The sequence below is a fragment of the Antechinus flavipes genome, chromosome 4 (assembly GCF_016432865.1).
Source record: "Antechinus flavipes isolate AdamAnt ecotype Samford, QLD, Australia chromosome 4, AdamAnt_v2, whole genome shotgun sequence".
Lineage (NCBI taxonomy): Eukaryota > Metazoa > Chordata > Mammalia > Dasyuromorphia > Dasyuridae > Antechinus > Antechinus flavipes.
Window position 1 is genome coordinate 177,346,723 of NC_067401.1, and position 21,831 is coordinate 177,368,553.

Sequence of the window (21,831 nt, forward strand, 5' to 3'; positions counted from 1 at the left end):
TTATCTGTCTTTATCTGTTGAGGGACACCAATAGAAGCAAAACAATGACATAAGTGAAAAATAACATGTTTTAGTGCCTCTCCAGGTTGAAGAGTAGCTACTATAAAATTAGAATGAATATCTACCGTTACATGAATACACTGTGTTCTCCAGTGAATAACATCCATTTGCCAGATATCATTAGGCTTATCTCCTTTTGGATTATAAGTAGGATCACATTTATGAGGGGCAAAAGAAATACATTTTAAGCACTTCTTTATTATCTCTGTAAATTCTTAACCACTAAATAAGTATACTATCTGTAATAATATTAAAATGTGGGGTGATATGTTGTAATACATATAAAATCACATATAATTCATTTTTCTGGGTAGAGTCATAAGGAGTAGATAAAACACATAGAGCATTCATGGAAGATATATAAAAACTAGCCCTATGGTCTTTTGTAGCATCAGTAAAAATATTAGGGCCATCAGCAGGAGTTACACTAATCACATGAGGAGGAATAGTTATATCAAGCTGTTGATATAATTGGGCAACCTTTGGTAACAACGTTAAAAAGAGAGCAAAAGTAATAGGGGCTTCAGAAACCTTCTCCCCCTTTTTTACTTAATAATAATTACCTCCCCACTTTGGTACATTGGTCACTAAAGGGAGCTCTTGAACTATTTATAACCTGTATTTCTTTTAAAAACCGGTTAAGTACTTCTATTGTTTTACTAGCTGGTCCACATTCTACAACTACTTCCTAATTTCTCCCTCTTCTGGGGGTGTGTTCTGCTCGGTCTTTGGCACTCACTAGGTGGAGGCGGCAATTCATCTGCCCCTGCGGTTTCCACTGTCTCGGCTTTTTTAGTTTTAAAATGGCCCAAAAACGGATTTAAGGGCTGCCAGTTGTTGAGTTCCCTCTACTCTCCGAGAATCTCAACTGTTGAACTCCCCTACTCACCAAGGGGAACTATAACTGGGTTCCTTACCATCCTCCAGGTACTTGGACATCTCCAAAGCAGCTCCCTCCAGCTGAGGGAGCTTTCTTTCCCCACAGAGCACCGACACACCAGAAGTTACTAAGTTACTGCAAGCGTTTATTAAGTACCCTACATCTTCTCTAATGGCGTCTGCAGCTTCTCACAGTTACATTCCTTCATATATATCATCTCATTACATCATCTCATACCCAGCTTTCTTTGTCTTTACCCCATAACAGTACAGGCTACTCAATAACAAAATCATTAATCTTGGGGTAAACAACCTTTTACTACTACCTTTCTGTTTTCCTTCTCTGCACACCTTGTTCCCCCTCCTCAGGTTATTTCCTACTATACAGCTCCTTTTGCCACATATACCTAAAATCATCTAACAATGTTCCAGATAAACTATCCTATTTGCTATCCCCATACACAGTATTTCCTTTCCCAGTTCTGTCCCAATTAAGCATAAAGTGTGCTAATACTTAAAATAGTCTCCACATTCATCCAGGTCTTTTTGGAATCCCTGGGTGTTTCTTTGCTTCAGTGCTAATGCTTTAAGAGACATTCCTTCCTCAAATCACCCTGTGTTTTAAAAATAGATCCTTTATTTATCTGTGAACATATTTTACCTTCTTCCTTTACTTCCATGTCTTTTAAACGACAGAGATTGTCTTGCTTTTGCATTCATATTCCTGGTGCCTAGCACAATGCCTGGCACATAATATCTGATTTTAAAATGTATGTTAAATCATTAATTGATCTGTAAACATCATTTACAAAATGACTTGTTTTTATCATTAATCCTGAATAATTGTCATTTATATTTGTTTCTCTCAACTATTTGCCTACCTTTAGTGAAATTTTACCCATTACAGTGACACAATTTTTTGAACCTTTGGTATGAAATCTTATTGGTTTTTTTGGTTTGTTTGTTTGTTTTAGACAATCATTACAAATTAGGTCCGCTTTCTGCTCTTGTTCATATTCCTGCTAAGCTCATCAAAGAACTCTAGGTGTACCAGATTTGACAAATATCATATTTGTACAGCAAGTTTTTCCTTTCTCCTAGTACATTAATTGCTTATTTTATTTTAAAAATTGTAATATATTCCACTAACTTGTCCAGCATAAAAGCAAGAGATTCATTATTAAGGATCAAATTAAACCTATTTACTTTTATTGGATTCTAAAATTACTTGTCCTAGGCAAGACATTTATGTAATTAAAATTAATTTTACCTACTCATATAATGGCATAGTCGATAGTTCACTGGTCCTGAAATTATGAAGATCTGTGTTCAAATGCAGCCTCAGATCTTAATAGCTATGTGACTCTAGGTATTATCACTTAAATTCTTGTCAGTTTCTCAACTGAAAATGGGGTAATAGCAACCACCTCTCAGAGTTCTTGTGAGGGTGCAATAAGATAATATTTATTAAGCACTTATCAGAATTCCTCCTTACTTTATTCCATAGCAAAGGGCTGTCCCAACGTATGAATAAATATTTTAAGTTCCCAAATGGTGATACCTAGCTATGGTATCAAGCTTAATTTGGAAGTCGGTGCCCAAAGAGTAGGAGGAGAAAGTTGTTATTAAAAGTATGTTTTTTATGAGCAGAACCAGGAGATCATTATACACTTCGACAACGATATTGTATGAGGACATATTTTGATGGAAGTGGATTTCTTTGACAAAGAGACCTGAGTTTCAATTGATAAATGATGGACAAAAGCAGCTACACCCAAAGAAAGAACACTGGGAAACGAATGTGAACTATCTGCATTTTAGTTTTTCTTCCCAGGTTATTTATACCTTCTGAATCCAATTCTCCCTATGCAACAAGAGAACTGTTCGGTTCTGCAAACATATATTGTATCTAGGATATACTGCAACATATCCAACATATAAAGGACTGCTTGCCATCTAGGGGAGGGGGTGGAGGGAGGGAGGGGAAAAAAAAATCGGAACAGAAACGAGTGTCAATATAAAGTAATTATTAAATAAAAAATTAAATATATATATAAACAAAAAAAAATATGTTTTTTTCCCCCAAGGCAGATGGAATAAATCCAAAAAAAGTTTTTAAAATAAGAGTATTTTCCCATATGAAGAGAGAAATAGTTACTAATTTCTTGTTGAAGACTTAAAAAGTTGTCATATCAAGAAAGAGATTAGATTTTAGCCTCTAAAGATAAAAGCAAAACTTGAAATCCCAAGAAGGCCAATTTAGGTTTTATATCTGGAAAAGTTTCTTAAAATTAGAGCTAATTAAAACTGAAATAGGGACATGATACTTCTCAGTGTGGTCCAAGACAATATTTCTTGCTTAATGACCCATAGGTCATGAAAGTTTTTTGTTATGAGTTCAAATGTTGGAGTTCTTGTTCTTCTCAAAACACAGCCGGTTTTAGCTTAGGGCCCTCCGAATATCTCCCAATCCAAAGCTTCTGTCCTTCAGCCTCTGCCTCTGCTTTCTTCAGCCTCCAACCAACACAGAGATGGAATGTCTCTCTTGTCTCCTTCTGGGGAGCCCAGCCACCAACTACAGTGGTGTGAGATGAAGATGAATCTGGTTGTCCGCTGAAACTTCGTCTCTTAGCTTCTTCCTCTGTAAACTCTTCGTCTGCCACCAGCCAGCCAAGAGGAAAAATGTATTCTGGAATGGCTGTCTCGCCTTATATGTGAATCTTCTGAGAGAATGGGATTATGGGTTTTCTCCTATAGTGCTCTCTGGCCCAAAGAGCTTTAAGGGAGGTGTGAACTCCCTTGAAGTTAGAAAGTTTACTTTGTGAAGCTGGCATATTTGTGAACTCCAATGAGTAAAGGTGTGAACACAAGCCTTGTATTAATTAGTTCTACTTAGTACCTTGTTTCAGGTTCTGGCCAAAATCTTCTTGTAAGATTAGATCAACTCTAATTAGTTAGCAGTTAGTAAGGATTCCAACATCTCCCCCTTTCTTTTGTTAGATGAAAACACCAAAGGAAATAGGAAATCTAATCAGATTAGTGGATTTCTAAAAGGGTACACATAAATCCATCAATATGGGAGGCATTATACATAATTTACACAAGCACATAGCAATATAACACAGGCTAGTAGTAATGTAACAACATGAATCAACCTGAAAATTTACACATGTCCATAAGTCCTAGAAATAGTCCATAAGGAATCCATTGTCCATTAGTTCATGTGCCAGGAATCCAATAGTTCCTGTAAGCCCTGAAGTACTGCAAAAGTCTCATCAACAATTTTTCATTTTAAGGAATCCAATGATTCTCGCTGGTTTTTCAAGAACTAAAACAGTTTCATCTTGTGTTAGGAAATCCAATGATTCCTGAAGTTTTTTAAAGTTTTTTTAACAGTCTCCTTGTCAGCTATGCTCTTTCAATAGTGAGCACAATCAGCAACAGAACCACCCGATATTTCTTGGGTCTTCGCATTTGTTTCAAGGGTCTGCTCCATCTCTCTGCGATGGACAAGGCGAATGCAGCTCGTCGGCACCCATCTGATTCCTTCTCCACATGTAGAGATGCAAGCAAATCCTCTCCCCCAAGCAGTTAGCCTATCTGGTTCCTTCCATTCACTACTTTCTGGATCTCTCCACATCACCTGGCGATTATCTAAAGATAGTGGAGCTGGTCGCACTGGACACTGCTCTTCTGGTGGGTTATAAAACCTGCCTGCTGGAGCCAGTGCATCTTTATCAAAGATTAAAAAATTAATGTATAGAGAACTAAATTCAGAAGTTCTCTAGGGTTACCCGTGGCTCCCCCTTTCTTTTGTTTTTGGAGGAGTGTCTTAATGTCTCTGTTTCTTCTTTCTACTATTGCTTGACCTTGAGGATTAAAGGGTATGCCAGTAGTGTGTAAAATCTTATACTGTGCACAAAAATCTGTCCCATTTCAGCCAAAAAAGGTTGTACTCACTCAGTTCCTGGTCACTGGAGACTTCTTCAGTGAAAGTAGGGTCCCTGTTCCCACGCTTGGGCGCCAAATGTTATGAGTTCAAATGTTAGAGTTCTTGTTCTTCTCAAAACACAGCCGGTTTAGCTTAGGGCCCTCCGAATATCTCCAAATCCAAAGGTTCTGTCCTTCAGCTTCTGCCTCTGCTTTCTTCAGCCTCCAACCAACACAGAGATGGAATGTCTCTCTTGTCTCCTTCTGGGGAGCCCAGCCACCAACTACAGTGGTGTGAGATGAAGATGAATCTGGTTGTCCACTGAACTCTCCACTCGGAGCTTTATCCTCTGAAAACTTTTCGTCTGCCACCAGCCAGCCAAGAGGAAAAACATATTCTGGAATGGCTGTCTTGCCTTATATATGAATCTTCTGAGAGAATGGGATTATGGGTTTTCTCCCATAGTGCTCTCTGGCCCAAAGAGCTTTAAGGGAGGTGTGAACTCCCTTGAAGTTAGAAAGTTTACTTTGTGAAGCTGGCATACTTGTGAACTCCAATGAGTAAAGGTGTGAACACAAGTCTTGTATTAATTAGTTCTACTTAGTACCTTGTTTCAGGTTCTGGCCAAAATCTTCTTGTAAGATTAGATCAACTCTAATTAGTTAGCAGTTAGTAAGGATTCCAACAGTTTTTTTTTTTTTTTTAAGAGGAAAAAGGGGTGGAAACTAGAATAGTAAGAGATTAAGGCAAATAAAATTAAAAACTGGAGAGGAAAAACCATTTATTAAATCCTACTAGTGTTGAACACAGTGTTAGCACTGTGTTCAGGATAAAAATGCAAAAGTAAAACATCCTTAACTTCCATGAATTTATATTCTAAGAGGAAGAGACAACAAAGGGTGACCAGAGAAGGGCAATTCATCAGGAAAGTTGAGATGTTGAGTAGGGAAACAGGGCCATAGATTGACCTGTCCCATCCAAGAATAATAACAGATAATGGATAGAAAGGGAGGAAAGGCTATCTTCACAGTTGAAAATCAGCTGGAAAGGAAGAACTAGCTGGAGAGTAGAAAATGAAAAGTAGTGGCTGGGAGACATTTCCTGAACTAGTGCTCCAAGACTAATCCGTCCAGTAGTATCCAAGGGTATTGGTGAGGCAAAGCTTGCCAGAGAGCACTGGGTTTTGAGACATGGAGAGGCATGAGTGTTAGGATTCTTACAAGGAGCTCTGGTTCACTAATGTGATTAGTACTTGTTAGATTAGCACTTGTTAGAGTTCTGCAAGAGTTCACACCTTTCACACCTCTGAGTTCACACCTCTAAAAGAACATATAGAAGGACAAGCCTATTAAAGGACAAGCCCACTAGAGACTTTGGGAGATTCACAAGTCACAGAAGCCCACAAGTCCACTCTCTTGGAGGAGGAGCCAGATTCATTCCAACTTCCACCCTTGTGCTGACTGGAGGCTTTGGATTCAGAGGGAGCTAGAGGCTTAATCTGAAAGAGACAAAGGACTAGCAGCAAGAGCTCTTGGAACCAAGGAGAGAGATAAGCCTCTAAGAAAGCTAACCAGGCTATTTTGAAGGAGACAATAAAGGATCTGAACTTTAACAGCTGGCTGCATTTGAAGTGATTATTACTCTGAATTGAAACTAAGGCTGCTCCCAGAAACCTCCCAAGAAACCTGATCCCAGAGAACATTATATTTTAGAGAAGAGAACATTACATTTTGGAGCCTGAATGTGGGACAGATACAATCCTGAATCCAGTGGAAAAGCCTCTGTTCCTGATCTCAGTGGAAAAGCCTCTGATCCTGATTTCAGTGGAAAAGTCTCCTCGACCTAGAAATTAGGGTGAATACAAAAATAAACAAGGAAATTTTGTTAAAGGGCTAAAATAGTATTTCAGCTAAAATGGGACAGATGTTTAGAAAACCCTGTGATTGAAGAACTTGATTCTTCAGGTCAAAAAAGGAGAAGATATACTCCTTTTGATTTGGAAAAAATTAAGGATTTGAAAAAAGGTTGCACTCTTTATGGGGCTACATTGTCTTATGTTAAGATGTTACTAGATAATTTGTCTTATGAAATCCTAAGCCCTAGTGACTGGAAATCCATAGCAAGGACATGTTTAGAACCTGGACAAAACTTGTTATGGCTTTCAGAGTATCATGAATTATGTAGGATTCAAGCCAGATGCAATAGGCAAATGGGAGTTAATATACAAGTCACTTTTGACCAACTAGCAGGTGAAGGTCAGTATGGAGAGAATTCAGAACAGATTAATTATCCCATAACAGTGTATGATCAAATTTCTAAGGCTGCAATAAAAGCTTGGGGTTCTCTCCCAGAAAAAAGTGAAGGTAAAACCTTCACAAAAATAGAGCAAGGTCCCAATGAACCTTTTGCGGACTTTGTGGGACGTTTGCAAACAGCTGTCACAAGAACCATTGGAGAAAATGCAGCTACAGAAATAATGACCAGACATCTAGCTAAGGAAAATGCCAGTGAGGTTTGCAAAAGAATTATATGGGGACTACACAAAGATGCTCCTTTAGAGGAGATCATAAGACGCCACAGTGGGCACAAATGCCTTTAACCAGACTATGATGAACAAGGGAAGATGGGGTCCATCTCGTGCAAAGAACTTCTAGAGAAAATCGTCAATGTTTTCAGTGTGGAAAACTAAGACATCTGAGGGCCCAATGCAGATATGGAGATAGAGTGAGAAGACAGGGTAAGAGAAAACCCAAATGTCCATGTCCAAAATGCCACAAGGGCTTCCATTGGGCCTCAGAATGGAGATTGGCCCAGGGAAATGAGAGGCGGGGCCCAGTTCCAAGATATCATACAAAAGACAAGTGGGGTATGATGGCAGCTGAGTTTACACCAAGAGAGTCTTTAGAAGGTCAGGACTCAGATGTGATCACTCAGCCAAAAAGTAATCAGATAGCAGAAAGGGATTACAATTGGGGAGAATACAGGCTTTTTAAACCAACAGGGCAGTGTCCAGTGCAAAGGGCTCCAATGTAATTGCCAGATGATGAGGAGAGATCTAGAAAATGGTAAATAGAAGGGAATTAGATAGGTTAACTGCTTGGGAGAAAGGGTTTGCTTGTATTTCTACAGATGGAAAAGGAATCAGATCAGTGCCAACAAGCCACATTCACCTTGTCCATCAGAGAGAGATAGAAAAAAAGAAAAATCTGGAAACAAAGGAGAAGACTTAAGAACAAAATCTGCAGGAATCATTCATTTCCCTACACAAGATAAGACTGTTGCAGGATTTGAAAACCAGCAGAAATCACTGGATTCCTTGAGATGAAAAATTGTTGATAAAGACTGTTGTAGAACTTAAAAACCATCAGGAATCATTGGATTCCCCAACACAAGATGAGACTATTGTAGGACTTCAAAACTTGCAGGAATTATTGGATTCCTGGCACATGAACTAATGGACAATAGATTCTTTTTGAACTATTTCTAGGACTTATGGACATGTATAATTCCTCATGTTGATTCATGTTATTTGTTATATCACTACTAGCCTGTGTTACTATGTGCTTATGAAATTATGTGTAATACCTCCCATATTGATGGATTTATGTATACCTATTTCAAGTGAGCTCCTTTAGAAACCTGCTAATCTGATTTGATTTCCCATTTTCTTTGGTGTTTTCATCTCCCTTCCTGAGATATCAGGGAGGGCGTGACCATCTTCTTTTTATGATGTTTTCACTCCTTTTTTGAGTAGTCAGGGAAGGTGTGATTACCTCTTTTGATGTTAGGATTCTTCCAAGGTGCTAAGTTGGTTGTTTAATTTTAGCATTTCTGGTTCACTAATGTGCTTAGTACTTGTTAGAGTTCTGCAAGAGTTCACACCTTTCATACCTTTGTGTTTACACCTCTAAAAAACATATAGAAGCACAAGCCCACTAAAGTTGATAAGCCCACTAGACTTTGGGAGATTCACAAGTCAGGATTCAGTGGAGGAGATTCACAAGTCACAGAAGCCCACAAGTCCACTCTTTTGGAGGAAGAGCTAGATTCATTCCAACTTCCACCCTTGTGCTGGCTGGAGACTTTGGATTCAGAGGGAGCTAAAGGCTTAAGCTGGAAGAGACAAAGGACTAGCAGCAAGAGCTTTTGGAACCAAGGAGAGAGATAGGCCTCTAAGAAAGTTAACCAGGCTATTTTGAAGGAGACAATAAAGGATCTGGACTTTTAACAGCTGGCTGCATTTGAGGTGATTATTACTCTGAACTGACACTAAGGCTGCTCCCAAAAGCTCCTCAAGAAACCTGATCCCAGAAAACATATTTTAGGAGAAGAGAACATTACACCTGAGCATGCTGATATGTACAATTTAAATCATTTAAAGTTGTAGAATAAGATAAGTGAAGATGTATAGTATGGACACCATATAGATAAAGGCAAGTTAAAGAATTAGGACTGAAGAGTTTGATTTGGGTAGTTTTGAAAGAGTTTAATGGGGAAGAAGACAGTGAAAGAAATGAAAGAAGTGGGAAAAGTCCAGAATGGTTGAATGGAACATAATTGCCTGAGTCTTCCATGATGAGCTATCCATTTCAACACTCCAAAGTGAGAAAGAAATCTCTAGTTTGTACTTACATGTTTCCAGGTTGGACATGGGGAAATATAGCCTTTCTTATCAGCGAACAGAGTGATAGTAAAGCTATCCAAAAAGGGAAAGGGAGCCAATGGGGAAAGAGACAAGAGGAGAAAAATTTAGAAGTAAAATTATTTTCTCCCTTTTTCCAAATGAAAAAACTGAAGAATAGGGAAGTAAAATGATTTATATCTGGAATCAATTAAATGACTTAGCTGAGATCAGAGTTCTCCATCTTGAGTTTTTCCTTTTAAATTAAAAAGTTTCTAATGATCTTAAATTGAACTTTGACTTGTTTTCTGATCAAAAAAAAAATTATGATCTATTTATCTCAATCTAGTTCTAAATAATCTCCCTTTTTCACACCTCCAGCTATCAATACCAGCTTATCTATTAGAAGAGATAGGAAAGCACTGAGAAATTGGCATGTTTGCATTGAACAGGATAACTAATTTTATAGATTTAGATTTAGGAAAGCCATCTATTCCAACTCCTTCATTCTACAAATGAGAAAACTGAGGTTCAGAGAAATGAAGAAGCTTGTCTCAAGTCACCCAAGCAGAGGGAAAATTTGAATGCAGGTCCTCAGATTCTAAATACAATAGACTTTCTTTTCAGTCTACTAGGCCTTTGTCCAAACATTTGGATGGAGCATTAAACATTTGGTCATTTATTCAATGTGCTATCAATATGATACTTAACAGCTGGTCTAAAGTCTTGTGCTTTAAACAGAATTCACCCAGTTGGCTAATTACATGGGCATTATTGTGATTCAATCTTCATAAATATACTCAAACATTCTAACTTTTTTAAAAGTGTAAATATCAGCTTCTCACCTAGATCTTGGTTAAATTGCATTCAGTGACATGCTTCCTCTCTGTCAGTATTATTTCTGGTAGCTTAATGTTAAAGTATCTATTATGGTGCTTTATGCTTTCATCAGCAACTGTGAGTTCAACTATGAGTTGTGAATGATACACTTACCTACCCCCTACCCCATAGGGTTCTGCAAGTGAAAAGTGAATGTCATGACAGGCAAGATCTCACTTCCACAAAGTTAATTATCTAGACTTCTGCTCCCACTCTAGGATTCAGCAATAATCCCATTCCCCTCAAAAAACAAAAAACTGAAATTAAGCTAATTATGATATATCAAATATAAATTTGAAACTAGAAATAAATATGTTTAAGTTCTGCACTTTCAGGGAGAAAAATATGGGATTATTGTAGGCATAATTGAATTATTCAGTTATAATTCAATTATTCAAATTAGTGTTCTTTAATTTAGAAAAATCCTCTTTAGTTACTTCTGCAGTTTGTCTGGATATAGTGGTCATTATGCACAGCAGTAACTTGTAACAATAGGACATAGTGAAGTAGAAATTCTCAAAGAATGTCTGGTATTAATTTCTTTGGTATATTCTTTTTACCATTTAATTTATCCTGCATGTATATTGCATGTAATAAGTTCTAAATAAATGTTGCTGAATGAATGAATATACATAAGGATTAATGAAGCTAGTAATTTTCAGTACTTATCAGATTTAGTAAAAGGTCAGGATAAGAGTATAAAAGTATATTTAGATGCTAAATGAAGTGAATGAAATTTAATAGTATTTTAAATTTCTTTTTCTTTCAGTTTCAAAGAAGCTGGCACCTATACCACCCAAGGTCACCTTCAGTCAATTAGGTGGTGTGACTGACCAGTCTGCTGGCCAGCCATCCCCAGTCAGCCTATCTCCCACACCACCAAGCACCCCTTCTCCCTATGGACTTAATTATCCTCAAGGTTATTTATTAGTTTCAGGCCAGCTTCCCCCTGCTTCAACACCTTCCTTCTCTGCTCCTGTCATCACAAGCACTTTAAGCAAATCACGACCCACTCCTAAGCCCCGACAGAGACCCACGTTGCCACCTCCACAGCCTCCTACAGTAAACACCTCTAGTGCTGGTTCACAGTCTGTGGACCACCTTGTGATAGATGGCATGTCCTCTGGGGAAAGCATGTCTACAGGTAACTAAGCCACTGTCTCTACAGAAGTTTTCTATGAACTTTAATAGAATATGAATGGCAGAGAGTTTATTTGGTTTTATCGATGGCTAATCTATTTCTATTTACCATTGAGATTGTTGTGTTCATGTCATGTGTAACTTCTAAGATAATATCCTTTTACTCCTAGTAACAAACCCACTGAAAAGCAGCTAGAATTTAGGTCATTTTGCAAAGAGCCTAGGTTCTCTTTTTGATCTTAACATTTTGACATTGATATCTGGAGCCTTTTGGAGTTCCATGCATTTTTAATTTCTCTGAAGAAGTAAAACTTTAAAAAGTCTTTTGAAAATGTGAAAAATGACACGAATGTGGATAACTTCAACAGGCATCAAAATAGGCTTGTCTGCCTTTTTTGCTTAAAGATTTAGGAGTTTTCTGTTGCTATGTAAAGTGGATAGAGCCACAAAACTTGTCTGACTCCCAGATTAAGAGAGGATGAACAAGTAACTGAATAAAGACATTTGTATAGTTAGCCAATTGAATATGTTAACATGATACTGATAACAAGAAGGAGCCAATTTAAAAAAAAAAGTATAATGACACATCATTCCTCTTTATCCAAATTGAGAATCTTGATAGCATTATAGTTTTGGCTAGGATCCTAAATAATGAGCTATAATTTATCTTCATGTTCATCAATAAAGATCTTTATTTTAATAAATGAAACAGCTAAGCTGTTTTCCCACCTAAATTGATTTTTTCCATTTTTAAGAATAAAAGTCCAATCCCCAGATATTTTCAGTAAGCATGACTTGTTGAAAAAGGAAAAAGAAAGCACTTTTGAAATCCACTTTCTTTCAGGGCATTGACCCAATCCAAGTATAGATTTAAAGGTGAATTTTAAAGCATATCTGATATGACTGATTAATGCCATAGAAAAGTGTCCATTATTTAGGAAGTAAAAAACTTTGGGATAAGTCAGGCAAACCTTTACTGAGAGAGCAGATAGTTTGATGGTTGACTCCAGGAGCAGAAAATGATGTCTTCTTAGAAATGATTCTAATCTTATGCCTGCTTAGCTTGATAGTAATAGTCCCTTTAATGTGACTTTTGAGATAATTTTATGAAGAGGCAGCTTTATTTTTGAACATTATCTAAAGCTTCTGGATTTGCACTCATGCAGATCCTAGGTTAAAGAGGTTTTCTTTGTAGTCTTCTCAAAAGGAGTTACATTTTTCATTTCATTTTAAAACATTCAGTAGCTTCAACAGAGTTATTAAGAATGATTTACAATTTATAAGACAGCAATCACTATAATAGTGTAAAGGAATAAGCACTTGTATAGTGCCAGGAACTATGCTACATATTTTACAAATATTATCTTATGTGATCCTTACAACAACTCATAAGGTTACAATCCATTATGATGGATTATTGCATATATGTATGATTATTAAATTATAGGAAGAGTCCTTGAAAAATGTATTTAAACACCATTTTAGTTTGCTCCATTAAATGATGCCTTTTCTCCTAATAAAAGACCTTAACCTTTCAAGCTAAGGCATTTTTACTAATGAATACTTGCTGTTCATTTATTTTTTTTTCTTATTCAGCATCCATGTTTCCAAACTGATTTTTTAAAAATAGTAATACATTTCAAAACAATGATCTCGGTAAGCAAAAAAAAAAAAAAAAATCCCAAGACACCTTTGTAGTAGGCCTGATGTCGAATAGAAAATACTCCCTTATAATGGATCACATTTTTTTGCTTTCTTACCCTATCCAAGTATAAAAAGGAAGAAGAGGGTAGTGGAAATTATCAAGAGTAATTTAAAGAGGAGATTTAGGAAAGTTTAAAAAAAAAAGAAATATATATTTGATTTTTAAAATGGGATGGGGTATCTTTTTTTGGAAAGAATTTTTTTGGGGGGACCAGAAAGCATTTGAAACGACAGTGACCATTTAGTTTTTAAATAGTTCATGGCAGAATTTGAGAACAAATATATATTTCCCTATGCAAACATACACAGAGAATTGTTGTTGTTGCTTTCCATACTGTTGAGTTTTGTCTTAATTTTTTCCAAGTCCTTGAAATAATTTCTGTAGCCCGTAATATAATACCTATAATTCTTTTTTTTACTTAACTAGTGTGAATTCTACCTTACTGTGATTTTCAGTATTTTCTCAGTTCTGTTCTTGTTTCCTTGTTTTTATTCCTTTCTCCGAATCCTATCATTATGTCATTGCAGCTGTTTGACAATGAGTGGAGCAATTGTGGATAAGTATGAGGGGGATTTTCAGGGTAAGCTGGCATCGCAGTCTCCATCTCCCTTCTAATTCTGAAGGCTAATCCAGGTCAATTTGACAGCTACTGTCACTAACTCATCACCTCTGCATGTGGCTCAACCTGAGTTGCATGGCTGTGTGGCTCTTAACTGATTCCACAAGCTCACTAACAATGAATTTATTAGTAAGCTTATTTGGCTTCTTAGAACTGCTGACCTTCTTTTTCTATTCTTCTGCTTTACTTAAGGAAAACCATCTTTCCTTCCCTTCTCCCCAAAATCACCTCATCAACTGTTTTTTAATACTTGTATAAGCAAGCATCTTCCCTTTATTTGATTATAGGTATTCCTACCCAGAGATATTCATGGTTGGTTGACTGATCGTATGACTTTCTATTCCAAAGAGTAAACTTTGTCCTGGAATCCTGATGCTTCCTGGAAGTGTTCTTAGAGAAAATATTTTAGAAGTCATATGGAAGAATTATAAATTATTGATACAGGGACTTACTGCTATTTGACCAGGTTCTAATGAGTGAACACTATACCAGAAGTCACCACTAACACCTATTAACCCTTTTTCATCTCAACTCTTCCCAAAAATGTAAAGTAGATCCTCCCCATCCCTTCCCTAGTAGTTTCACTGATCCTTCTGGAATTTGAATAAGTCTTCAAAAACAAAATCAAAGGATTTTAGATGAAAGGGATTATGGATAGTCTGATCTAGCTAGTTCACTCCCTTTACAGGTAAGAAAAATGAAGCTTAGGTAAGGTGAAGTAAATTTCTCTCAGGTCACATAAATAGTAGCAAAAGGGAGGATTTAAAAGCAGATATGTTGACTCCCAGTCAAATGCTCTTTCTACTACACTAAGCTGATTGAGCATTCCATAAAGAGTACTTTTAAAACAAAACTCAGATATAAATTGGGATATATATATAGCTTATCTGAACATATTTCTTAGTTTTGGAAAATCTTTTTGTCATTCAAAACTAACTACAGTGTCTCATTTTAAAAGAGTAATATAGTCAGATTATTTAAGCTATTCAGATTAAACCACTGAACCCACCAGAAGTATTGTTCTAATTCAGTTTGTGTACTCTAGAGGTTTAGATGTATTTATGCATTTCTATTGGCCTTCAATTAATATTTCCCTAATACTCAGAATATAAAAAAAAACAAGATTACATAGAAACTGAAAGAATAAACTGGAACAAAAAATCTGAGACAGGACGGATTTTTCTTTTACAAACTTGTTGAGATAACTTTCAAGTATTCTCAAGTCAGGCCAAATTGACACCACCTGAACAATACAACCATGTCTATTAGCATTTTGGTTACTGTGTAAGAAAATTATGATGATGCTTTACAGAAATACATATCCTTCCTTTGGGCAAAAACAGGTTTCTAGAGAATTAGAAAGTTTTCTTTGAATAGCAAAAGAAATTAGAGTAAAATATTCACAAGGACAATTTAACTTTCTCGGGATCTCAGAGAAAAGAGTAAGCTAAAACTGTCATTCTTTTCTCCTGTTGGGTTTTAGTTGAACAAAAGGACTGAACATTATAAATCTTGCAGTGGCCATTGTGTGAGTTTTGTGTAATGATTGCTCCCACTGCTTGCTAAATGCTCTATCTTTCAGCATTAAATATCAGGCAGAAGACTAGGGGAAGTCCACATGCCTCCTCCTTTTGGCACTGCAGTGACCAAAACAGGCCCATATACATATCAAGGTTGGACAAATACAGGCCTATCAACTTTACTTCACCAACTGATAGCTGAGCTCTTTAGCCCCAAGGTCTCTGCCTGTCATTGTGTCTTTACAGTTAGGATGGGGTTGGCCTATCAGAGCCAAGCTTTGATAAGAATGTTTTCTGAAGCTACCCAAAAAACAAGAAATAAACTCCTTTCCAGCAAGGTTGAATAACTTAATTATCCTTTGTTTTGTGGGGAGCAGTGCTACAGAACTATTTTGCTTCCCCCTCAAGTTGCTCTCAGTATATAATAACCAGACAGTGGCAGGTATGTAAAGATATATTAAAGATATATATTCAACTAGCCTTGAGTTGTATTTTGTCAAATACCTTAACATAAATAAGAACAAACCCAAAGTAGAAGAAATCACATTATTTTGCTTCTTACTATTCCACATTTCTTTACCACTAGTTTAATTGTTCTTGAGAACTACTTTAGGAATACACGTATATATATACACACACATATATATGTATGTATATTTATATATCTATATGTATATACAAGAGGATTAAATTAAACTACAATTATTATTTTCTTCAATCAAGAATATCCCAAACAAGGGTAATTACTCCAATTAAAGATGTTCTAGGATATCCATACACATATTGGCTTAATGACAGCATTTTCTTCCTGCGAGTCATTACATTCCACCTTGCTCTTCATGAGGACCTAAATTCTCTTGAAAAAATGTCTTTTCAAGGGAACTAAGGTAACTTTAAGAGTGATTTTATATCTGTCATAACCGAGGATAGTGCCAAAGCTTTTTTAAGAGCTTTAGGCCAGTGTATTGTGACTGAAATTAAGATCAGAGATCCAATTCCAATCAAAGCACTTCATGTTTCCTTCTGTAACAGAAACCTATTTCCAACTATTCCTAGGCTTGTTGAGGTGAGGAACCCAACTGAAGCTTTGCTTTCATGGAAGTGGTAGGAAGCGTCAGCTTTACCTTCTTACACTCTTCATAAGAGTGGTTAGGCAATTAACTGGAACTCAGTATCCAGAGGGCTGGGCTTTTTCCTCCATTATGGTATTGAAATAGGACAAAATTACCAATAAAGAATTACTTCATATTTGAATGCAATTCAAGGGTAGAATCTGGATGTCTTAGTCTCTTCAACCTTATTACGAATAGGGAAAATAGGAACAAGAAGAACTTAATCACAAACATGATAACATCTCTCATCTTTGCATTAAGTAGTAGGCTAAATAATAAATGTAATCATCTCTTTAAAAAAAAAAGTGTGTATGAGTGTGCATGTGATGTGTGTGTGTGGGGGCGGGGGGAGGTTCTGGAATGAGCCACAATTTCCTGCTTCTTAATGCTGATTCTACTGGCACCTTTTTAGTAAGAGGCACTATATCAATGACTTTTCTTTGCCCATTTCCAGATCTTGTCCACTTTGATATCCCTTCTATCCACGTAGAGCCTGGGTCTTCACTCCACCCTGGTCTCCTGGAGCACATGACAAGACAATCAGGGACTGAGAAAAGAGACTCAGAGGAAGAGTCAGAAAGTACTGCCCTTTGACACTACACCTCCTCACTGTACTCTTGTACATATACATACCCCAGAAATACTTCAAGGATGTATATGTCCAATGCTCTTGCTAAGCATCTCCCTCAGCACTTTGTTCTTTCACTTCCAACATGAAGTTGGACTTTAAAGAAAACCATTGATCTCCTATCTATGGCAAGTGTTGATGATACAGTGGTTTTGTTTGTTTTAGGTGGTGAGTTTAGCCTTCTCCAATCATTGCCTTTTGACTTGGTACCTAAGTGAATTTCTATCTTCAGCCCTGTGTGGAGTAATATCTGATCTCTCTCTATCCAGATATTGTTTGTGCCCTTACATTTCCCAAAAGGAAGAGTTGTGAAAATTCTCTCCCATCCAAACACAGGTCTATCTCAGTCTGTGGAATCCTAACTGTTATTTGATTGCCCCATTCTTCTCAAGGATGGAGAATTCACATCCATAGAAAGACATAAGTTCTGAACATGATGTTTTTTTTTAATGACCCCATAATCACTTGATTATACTAGCTTGCAAAATCTAGGATCTTGTAAGCATTTGGTTTGCAAGGTATGCTCATATCCATCAACCTGTGAATGTCTCCTTATTCAAAAATTACAATTTTATAGCAATAATTCCATATCCTAATATGTGGGAGTAAGAAAATGGAACAGGTAAATAAATGCTGTAAGATGTATTTGCAAAATCTCTTTAATAACATTAATCATATCAATCCTTTGATTACATCAGTGATAGGGAAAGAGAGATGAGGGAAAGGAGCATGTGAACATTGATCCAAGAAATGACTGCAGGGTAGAAGGGATTAAAATTTTTGGCTAAAAGTTATAAATGGAGTGAAGAATTAAATTCAAGTCATGCATGCATGTAAAAGTTTAAGGTTTTATCCTTTGGAAAAAAAATATACATACTATAATGTTATATTTGTATATATGAAATCTCTATATTTGTTTAATTTGAGATGTTTCATCTAAACTAATGTACAAATGTACTATGAAAACTTAAATGCTTTGTTATTTTCCCCAACATATTGTAAAATAATTCTTCTTTGCAGGATTTGCAGATTAAAGATGTTGTAGGCTTTGCACATTTAACAGCAAGTATAGCTCATTATCAAGTTTGTAAATGTAGTAAGGGGTGGGGAAATCACCTTTATATATGCATAAATTGTCAAAAATAATGTTATTAAAATATTTATTGTTGCTAAGTATGGAATATTTTGTTGTACTTACCAAAAAAAAAAAAAAAATGAAAGCAACAAGTCTCAGATTCAATTTATCTAAGTTGGTATCTCAGAGGAATCAATAAATGTAAGTTTTAGACCCAGCATTGCACTACCTAACTGTGAGACCTGGACACAAGTTCTCTAATTTCTAATGTGATTTCCTATCAATGAAAAAGGAAAATAGAACTACTTGTCCAGCCAATTTCACAGGACTATTGTGAAGATGAAATAAGCTTGGTCACTAGAAAAGCACCCTAAAAATGTCTGGTGATGGCATTCTTTCAAATACATGCTGTTTTCAGAAAACTCTAAAATGGAGATAAATCAAGTGTCTGTCAGTCTTCTGTTAGCCTGTTCCTTAACCATGAGTTCCTGGAAATATCTTTTTACTTTAACATTATCAAGCTAAATACTAACATTATTTTTGCAAAATTATCTCATGTGAATCAACATCCAAAGAAATGGTTAAGAAGTAGCCAGTTTTGTTAACGCCCTAGTTCTTAAGGTCAAATAAGTCAATTTTGCTTTATCATGAGAGAGGGAAAAGGTTATGACCACAGGAAAATGGGAATGAATCTTCCACCCACACATAATGAAGAGCTTTTAAGTAATCCTTTCCTTCCAGTCATTCATCCCCACTAAAGGAACATATAGTTGTCAGTAATCATTTATTAACTCTCCTATTGATAAATGGTCAAAGGATATGAACAGACAATTTTCAGATGAAGAAATTGAAATAATTTCTAGTTATATGAAAAGGTGTTCCAAATCATTAATGATCAGAGAAATGCAAATTAAGACAATTCTGAAATACCATTGCACACTTCTCAGATTGGCTAAGATGACAGGAAAAGATAGTGACAAATGTCGAAGGGGATGTGGGGAAACTGGGACACTGATGCATTGTTGGTGGAGTTGTGAATGGATCCAACCATTCTGGAGAACAATTTGGGACTATTGTCAAAAAGTTATCAAACTGTGCATACCCTTTGATGTAGCAGTGGTATACTACTGGGCTTATATCCCAAAGAGATACTAAAGAAGGGAAAGGGATCTGTATGTGCAAAAATGTTTATGGCAGCCCTTTTCATAGTGGCTAGAAATTGGAAATTGAATGGATGTCCACCAATTGGAGAATGGCTGAATAAATGGTGGTATATGAATGCTATGGAATATTATTGTTCTATAAGAAATGACCAGCAGGATAAATATAGAGAGGCTTGGAGAGATATACATGAACTGATGCTAAGTGAAATAAGCAGAACCAGCAGACCATTATACACTTCAACAACAATACTTTATGATGACCAATTCTGATGGACACGGTTCTCTTCAATAATGAGAGGATCCAGATCAGTTCCAGTTGATCAGTAATGAACAGAACCAGCTACACTCAGAGAAAGAACACTGGGAAATGGTATTGGTGACAACATCGCATTTCCATTCTTTCTGTTATTGTTTGCTTGCATTTTTGTTTTTTCTTCTCAGGTTATTTTTACCTTCTTTCTAAATCTGATTTTTCTTGTGCAGCAAGATACCTGTATAAATATTTACACATATATTGTATTTAACATATACTTTAACACATTTAATATGTATGGGACTACCTGCCATCTAGGGGAGGGGGTGGAAGGAAGGAGGGGAAAAATTGAAAGAGAAGTTTTTGCAAGGGTCAATGTTGAAAAATTACCCATGCATATATTTTGTATATAAAAAAGTATAATAAAAAAATAATCACTTATTAAGGGCTTATTATCAGGCACTACCTTAAGTAAGTGCCTGGGATAAAAAGATTGGCCAAAGCCACAGTTTCTCCTCTCAAAGAGTTCACATTCTGGGAAATAACATCCAATTATGTACAAAGAACATAAGAAGAATAGTTGCAAGTTAATCTCAAAGAGAATGCAAGGGAGGTAGGAGGGCATCTTATTTTGAAAGAATTTTAGCTTAGTCTAGAAAGAAGTTATGTAAGTCAATAGGTCTATGTAAGAGAGAACATTCCAGGCATGTGATGTCTTTGGCAAATGATTAAGGCTAAGTAACAATTGATGCAAAGAATCTCTTCTTTCAATTGGTCCGGAAAAAACAAAAACAAACAAACAAACTAAACCTAAATAAATAATACTAGAAGACCTCAGGATTTCTGGCCAAAGCAGAAAATGACTGCTATTTACATTCAATCTGAGTCAATCAGGACCCAATGACCAACTGGGCTTTGGCCTATGACCTATTGGTGGCCAATGAAAATTAAATTGGTTTTGGTTTAAGGCATGGTCCTTAAGGAAAAAATCTAGCCAGTAAACCCTAAGATATCTTGGGAGGGTTCAGAGGCACAAAAGAAAATAAAATTCTTTTAAGAGCATCTGTAAGTGAGAGTATATTATCTTACATAGATAAAGGGAGAGAAGGAAAGGAAGAAAGAAGGAAAGAGGGAATCTTCCAACTGACCAATTTCACTTTGTGGGCTAGCTTTACTCACATAGTTCCATGATATCAGGAAGGTGACACCATGACATGTAAGTGAATTGAATTTAAATGAGGAGGGGTTGTGCAAGCTCATCTGCCTCAATTGTTACCTAGCCTTGATCCCTGTATGGGTGTGGTCTCAGGTAACTAAGACCTTAACTTTAACTTAAAAAGGCCAAGGTCTCTCACTGCATTCCAAGGTCATCTCCAGTCATCTTGATCTGTCTTTAGCCACAGGACCCAGATGGCTCTAGAGGAGAAAGTGAGGCAGGTGATCCGGTACAGAATTCTCTCATTTAAATTCAATTTATTTTGCATGTCATGGTCTACTTTGAGAACAAAGGACAAACAACAACTGGCAAATGACAAAAAGTTTGCGGGTAAAGCTGGTTAAGTGTTGTGTACAAGGAACAGCAAGGTCAGTCTAGCTCTATTATAGAAAACATGGAAGGGTGTAAAATCTAATAAAATTGTAAAGGCAAGAAAGGGTCATGATTTGAAGGGCTTTAAATGACACCATTTTATATTTGATCCTGAAGTATTTTAATAGGAAAGTTGTTGAGAAGAAAGTGACACAGCCATATCTGTACTTGAAAAAATTTTATTTTGTCACCTGAATATATTAAGATGTATTAGGAATTGAGAGAGGCTTGAGGAAAGGGGACCAGCCAGAAAACTATTTGAAGGTGTGAGGTGGTAAAGCTACCAGGATGGTTAATTGTGTGAGCACCTGATGTCTATTCCTTGTACTCTAGTCCCCAAAAAGGGGATATTGTAACACTGGTAGAACTGGATCCAGCAGCAGTGTATAAACATTAGTATCAACCCTTTGTATCTTGGCGGAATTTTTATATAACAAAAGCAAACACAATAGAAGGATTAAAGTAGACTGCTTACAGCAGTCAGGACATTTTTGAATCACTGTAGCTCCCCTCAATGTAGTATCATTCTTATAGCACTCAGCTACCCTAATCATTCTAAAACAAAAAATTTAAGGGACTTGCTCATTTAAGTTTGATTTGACTCATATCTTCTGAACTACAGGTCCAATTCTCTGTCCACTATGCCACCTCTGGAAGC

The 21,831-nt window shown here is 36.5% G+C and overlaps 1 protein-coding gene across 3 annotated transcripts in view; it reads left to right on the top strand.

The window, feature by feature from the left end:
- The window catches only part of ARHGAP44 (Rho GTPase activating protein 44), a 176,024-nt gene extending 157,757 nt beyond the window's left edge, over positions 1–18,267 (top strand). For 2 of the 3 annotated variants that reach the window (XM_051995580.1, XM_051995579.1), the window contains 2 exons: positions 11,140–11,514; positions 16,921–18,267. In XM_051995580.1, the coding sequence (XP_051851540.1) occupies positions 11,140–11,514; positions 16,921–17,060 (515 nt within the window). In that variant the 3' untranslated portion in view covers positions 17,061–18,267. Of the gene's footprint in view, positions 1–11,139; positions 11,515–13,742; positions 13,796–16,920 lie in introns of all 3 variants that reach the window. The other variant, XM_051995581.1, reaches the window with a different exon arrangement.
- The last annotated feature ends 3,564 nt before the right edge of the window (positions 18,268–21,831 follow it).